This window comes from Carcharodon carcharias, assembly GCF_017639515.1.
Source record: "Carcharodon carcharias isolate sCarCar2 chromosome 35 unlocalized genomic scaffold, sCarCar2.pri SUPER_35_unloc_4, whole genome shotgun sequence".
Taxonomy (NCBI): domain Eukaryota; kingdom Metazoa; phylum Chordata; class Chondrichthyes; order Lamniformes; family Lamnidae; genus Carcharodon; species Carcharodon carcharias.
Genome location: NW_024470720.1, coordinates 1,257,015 through 1,263,150, shown reverse-complemented (window position 1 = coordinate 1,263,150; position 6,136 = coordinate 1,257,015). Strand labels below are relative to the sequence as shown.

Below are 6,136 nucleotides of genomic sequence, written 5' to 3'. Positions count from 1 at the left end.
CATTGGCTTTGGGGGTGCCTGGAGGATTTTAATACCTTTCACACTCACACCTGGGGAAAGGATTTCGGAAACATCTGGTGAAGCTCCTGCAGTCGAATAGCTCCGTGCCTTTCAGATGTGGCGCAGGGACAGGGGGTTGGTGGGGGAGGGAGGAGAAGGGGCTGCTTCATAAAGCCTGCATGTGAGATCCCTCGCACCCAGAGACCCCCCCACCCCTCAACCTCCTTTATCGCATCCTGAATAATTTCAGCGAGCTGCTCTTGGACAGGAGTTCACTGCAGGACTGAGGTGTCAGAAAGCCCCGAGTACATTCGGCCCGTTGGGTAGGCACTGAGTCAGCATCTGACCCACTCCCACTCCCCCGTAACTCTGCGCATTCAGATAGCGATCCCATTCTCCTTTGGAAAGCCTCGATTGACCCTGCCTCCCCCACACACTCGGGCAGCGCACTCCAGATCCTAAACACTAGCTGCGTGAAAAAGTTTCTCCTCGGGTCTCCGCTGCTTTTTTTTACCGATCGTCTTAAATCAGTGCCCCTCTGGTTCTCGATCCTCCTGCCGATGGGAACAGTTTCTCCCTCTGTCCACTCTGTCCCAGACCCCCTCGTGATTTTGAACACCCTCGATCAAATCCCCTCTCAACCTTCTCTTCTCCGAGGAGAAACAGTCCCAACTTCTCCAATCTGTCCATGGAACTGAAGTCCCCTCATCCCTGGAACCATTCTCATCAATCTTTTCTGCTCTCTCTCTCTCTCTCTAATACCTTCACATCCTTCCTAATGTGTGGAGCCCAGAACTGGACACAATACTCCAGTTGAGGCTGGACCAGTGTTTTATACAAATTCAACATAACCTCCTTGCTCTTGTACTCTATGCCCCTATTAATAAAGCCCAGGATACTGTCTGCTTTATCACCCGCTCTCTCAACCTGTCCTGTCACCCATCGCAACCTTCAAATACACACCGCTTTCCCACATTTCACACCCTTGGAAGCTCAAGTCTCTCCATGGCTGCCTCGACCCCTCCCTATCTCTGTAACTCCTCGAGCCCCTACACCCCTCCCTATCTCTGTAACCTCCTCCAGCCCCTACACCCCTCCCTATCTCTGTAACCTCCTCCAGCCCCTACAATCCTTCCTATTTCTGTAACCTCCTACAACCCTCCCTATCTCTGTAACCTCCTCCAGCCCCTACACCCCTCCCTATCTCTGTAACCTCCTCCAGCCCCTACACCCCTCCCTATCTCTGTAACCCTCCTACAACCCTCCGAGATCTCTGCGCTGCTCCAATTCCGGCCTCTTGACCATCCCCCGATTCCCATCGCTCCGCCATTGGCGGCCGGGCCTTCAGCTGCCTTGTGGGGAGTGTGTGTGTGTGTGTGTGTGTGTGGGGGGGGGGGGGTCCCCCTGAACTCTGGAATTCCCTCCCTAAACCTCTCCGCCTCTCTCCCTTTAAGACGCTCCTTAAAAACCGATCACTTCGACCCTGAGCTGTCGGTTGCTGGTCCCTCATGTCTCCTCGTGGGGCTCGGGGGTCAATTTCTGTTTGTTAATCACGTCGGTCAGACGCATCGGGGACGTCTCGCCGCAATGGGGCACTACAACAATGCAAGTAGTTTGCGTTAGCGGCTCGGAGGCTTAACTTCAAGCCATGTCCCCTCGGTGAGAGGGGATGAGAGGGTTAAGCACCCTCGCAGCTCGACTCCGCGAGGAGGGGGCCAGGCCCCTGTTGATTGAGGTCCTTACCTTTGAAGTTCAGTTGGACCCTTGGCGCCGTGCGGGGGTCTCCATACAGGCGAGCTGCCCAAAGCACCAGGCCCAGACACAGCAACGGCCAGGGCACCACCATCGCAACACAGGCCGCAAGCACAACCTAAAAACGGAGGCCTCAGTTACACTGACAGCAAGTGACATACAGACACATCGGAAACATTAACTTACAAATACTGACACCCCATCACACCCCTCGATTAGATTCCAGTCTGTAACTCACTCCCAGGTATCTGTTATTCTATATATAAACACCCCCGAACCCCTCGATTAGATTCCAGTCTGTAACTCACTCCCGGGTATCTGTTATTCTATATATAAACCCCACCGAACCCCTCGATTAGATTCCAGTCTGTAACTCACTCCAGGGTATCTGTTATTCTATATATAAACCAGCCCGAACCCCTCGATTAGATTCCAGTCTGTAACTCACTCCCGGGTATCTGTTATTCTACATATAAACCCCCCCGTACCCCTCGATTAGATTCCAGTCTGTAACTCACTCCCGGGTATCTGTTATTCTATATATAAACCACACCGAACCCCTCGATTAGATTCCAGTCTGTAACTCACTCCCGGGTATCTGTTATTCTATATATAAACCACCCCGAACCCCTCGATTAGATTCCAGTCTGTAACTCACTCCCGGGTATCTGTTATTCTATATATAAACCACCCCGAGCCCCTCGATTAGATTCCAGTCTGTAACTCACTCCCGGGTATCTGTTATTCTATATATAAACCACTCGAACCCCCCGATTAGATTCCAGTCTATAACTCACTCCCGGGTATCTGTTATTCTATATATAAACCACCCCGAACCCCTCGATTAGATTCCAGTCTGTAACTCACTCCCGGGTATCTGTTATTCTATATATAAACCCCCCCTGAACCCCTTGATTAGATTCCAGTCTGTAACTCACTCCCGGGTATCTGTTATTCTATATATAAACCCCCCCGAATCACTCGATTAGATTCCAGTCTGTAACTCACTCCCGGGTATCTGCTATTCTATAGATAAACCCCTGAAACACCTCGATTAGATTCCAGTCTGTAACTCACTCCCGGGTATCTGTTATTCTATATATAAATACCCCCGAACCCCTCGATTAGATTCCAGTCTGTAACTCACTCCCGGGTATCTGTTATTCTATATATAAACCACCCCTGAACCCCTCGATTAGATTCCAGTCTGTAACTCACTCCCGGGTATCTGTTACTCTATACATAAACCACCTGAACCCCTCGATTAGATTCCAGTCTGTAACTCACTCCCGGGTATCTGTTATTCTATATATAAACCCCACAAACCCCTCGATTAGATTCCAGTCTGTAACTCACTCCCGGGTATCTGTTATTCTATATATAAACCCCCCGAACCCCTCGATTAGATTCCAGTCTGTAACTCACTCCCGGGTATCTATTATTCTATATATAAACCACCCCGTACCCCTCAATTAGATTCCAGTCTGTAACTCACTCCCGGGTATCTGCTATTCTATATATAAACCACCCCAAACCCCTCGATTAGATTCCAGTCTGTAACTCACTCCCGGGTATCTGTTATTCTATATATAAACCCCCCCGAACCCCTCGATTAGATTCCAATCTGTAACTCACTCCCGGGTATCTGTTATTCTATATATAAACCCCCCGAACCCCTCGATTAGATTCCAGTCTGTAACTCACTCCAGGGTATGTTATTCTATATATAAACCCCACAAACCCCTCGATTAGATTCCAGTCTGTAACTCACTCCCGGGTATCTATTATTCTATATATAAACCACCCCATACCCCTCAATTAGATTCCAGTCTGTAACTCACTCCCGGGTATCTGCTATTCTATATATAAACCACCCCAAACCCCTCGATTAGATTCCAGTCTGTAACTCACTCCCGGGTATCTGTTATTCTATATATAAACTCCCCCGAACCCCTCGATTAGATTCCAATCTGTAACTCACTCCCGGGTATCTGTTATTCTATATATAAATACCCCTGAACCCCTCGATTAGATTCCAATCTGTAACTCACTCCCAGGTATCTGTTATTCTATACATAAACCCCCCCGAACCCCTCGATTAGATTCCAGTCTCTAACTCACTCTCGGGTATCTGTTATTCTATATATAAACCACCCCGAACCCCTCGATTAGATTCCAGTCTGTAACTCACTCCCGGGTATCTGTTATTCTATATATAAACCGCACCGATCCCTTCCATTAGATTCCAGTCTGTAACTCACTCCCGGGTATCTGTTATTCTATATATAAACAACCTCGAACCCCTCGATTAGATTCCAGTCTGTAACTCACTCCCGGGGATCTGTTATTCTATATATCAACCCCACTGAACCCCTCGATTAGATTCCAGTCTGTAACTCACTCCCAGGTATCTGTTATTCTATATATAAACCCCCCTGAACCCCTCGATTAGATTCCAGTCTGTAACTCACTCCCGGGGATCTGTTATTCTATATATCAACCCCACTGAACCCCTCGATTAGATTCCTGTCTGTAACTCACTCCCAGGTATCTGTTATTCTATATATAAACCCCCCTGAACCCCTCGATTAGATTCCAGTCTGTAACTCACTCCCGGGGATCTGTTATTCTATATATCAACCCCACTGAACCCCTCAATTAGATTCCAGTCTGTAACTCACTCCCAGGTATCTGTTATTCTATATATAAACCCCCCTGAACCCCTCGATTAGATTCCAGTCAGTCACTCACTCCCAGGTATCTGTTGTTCTATATATAAACAGGAGCTGGAGGAGGTTACAGAGATAGGGAGGGTTGTAGGGGCTGGAGGAGGTTACAGAGATAGGGAGGGGTGTAGGGACTGGAGGAGGTTACAGAGATAGGGATGGTTGTAGGGGATGGAGGAGGTTACAGAGATAGGGAGGGTTGTAGGGGCTGGAGGAGGTTACAGAGATAGGGAGGGTTGTAGGGGCTGGAGGAGGTTACAGAGATAGGGAGGGGTGTAGGGACGGGAGGAGGTTACAGAGATAGGGATGGTTGTAGGGGCTGGAGGATGTTACAGAGATAGGGATGGTTGTAGGGGCTGGAGGAGGTTACAGAGATAGGGAGGGTTGTAGGGGCTGGAGGATGTTACAGAGATAGGGAGGGGTGTAGAGGCTGGAGAAGGTTACAGAGATAGGAATGGTTGTAGGGGCTGGAGGAGGTTACAGAGATAGGGAGGGTTGTAGGGGCTGGAGGAGGTTACAGAGATAGGGAGGGGTGTAGGGGCTGGAGGAGGTTATGGAGATAGGGAGGGGGTGAGGAGGGATTTGAATACGAGGGTGAGAATTTGAAAATGGAGGTGTTGCCGGACCGGGAGCCAGTGTGGGTCAGCGAGCACGAAGGGTGTGGTGTGGGGGGGGTGGGGGGGGGTGACGTACGAACGGGACTCGGTGCGAGCTCGGACACGGAGTGGGGCAGCAGGGAGCACGGTTTCAAGAGGGGCAGATGTTTACCGGGGACGTGAGTCCGGGGCGGAGAGGGTGGGAATAGTCGAGTCTGGAGGCAGGAAAGACAGAGGGGAGGGATTGAGCAGCGGGGAGGGGGGGGGTGGTGGCGAAAGAGACCAAGTGGGTTGGTGGAGTCTCCAAGGGGTACAGTCTGGCCAAGCCCTCACTCCCTCCTCCCAGCAGCCGCCTTGTACATACCGGTTGTGTCCGTGTCTCCCTGCAGCATGGAAGTTTCTGACTCGCGATTAAAAATCCTTTTACAGGTTATAACACGACTGACTACTCCGACCCAGACAATCTCCCCTTTGAAGTGCTTGACAATAAAAGCAGACCTCTCTCTCTCTCTCTCTCTCGCTCTCTAATCGAAGGATCAAACGCTAGGATTTGCAAAGATACCTACCCAGCTGCCGCCGCCGAATCGCTTGATCATCCTGCCCAATCCTTCTGATCCCCACATTCCACAGTAACAGCTGCCACCACAAAATAAAAGCTACTTCGCTCCCTTTCATCGCCCCTACTGCTCCCCACCCACCCCCATTCCACTCCGCCTTTCCCGCTCCCTATGATCCAAACATCTCCGACAACACAGAATTCTGCCACCTTCGGCGGCGGGGAGGGGGGTGGGGGGTTAGTGTCGGGATGGCTTGCGATGCCTCCCGCAGTGGAATTGCCCACTTCCCTCCCATGGCATTTTCCGAGCCACCCCCCCCCCCACCCACCCAACCCCCCTCACCCCAGGACGTCCCCAGTGCTCTCCCGGGAGGGTTGGGCGCCAGGGAGAGACCTGCCTGAGAACACAGGATATCAGACTGTGGGAGCCATCACACTCGGCTCACGTCTCCCCCCCCCCCCCCCCCCCCACCCCCCCGGCCCCCCACCCGCCATTTTCCAGCAGG

At 51.1% G+C, this 6,136-nt stretch overlaps 1 protein-coding gene across 1 annotated transcript in view; it reads right to left on the bottom strand.

The window, feature by feature from the left end:
- Positions 1-5,681, bottom strand: part of sema3gb (sema domain, immunoglobulin domain (Ig), short basic domain, secreted, (semaphorin) 3Gb) — a 105,948-nt gene extending 100,267 nt beyond the window's left edge. Inside the window, exons 1-2 of the mRNA XM_041181432.1 lie at positions 5,641-5,681; positions 1,744-1,870 (exon numbers count right to left, since the gene is read on the bottom strand). Coding sequence (XP_041037366.1) covers positions 1,744-1,870; positions 5,641-5,670 — 157 coding nt within the window. The 5' untranslated portion in view covers positions 5,671-5,681. The remainder of the gene's footprint in view (positions 1-1,743; positions 1,871-5,640) is intronic.
- Positions 5,682-6,136: the final 455 nt, after the last annotated feature.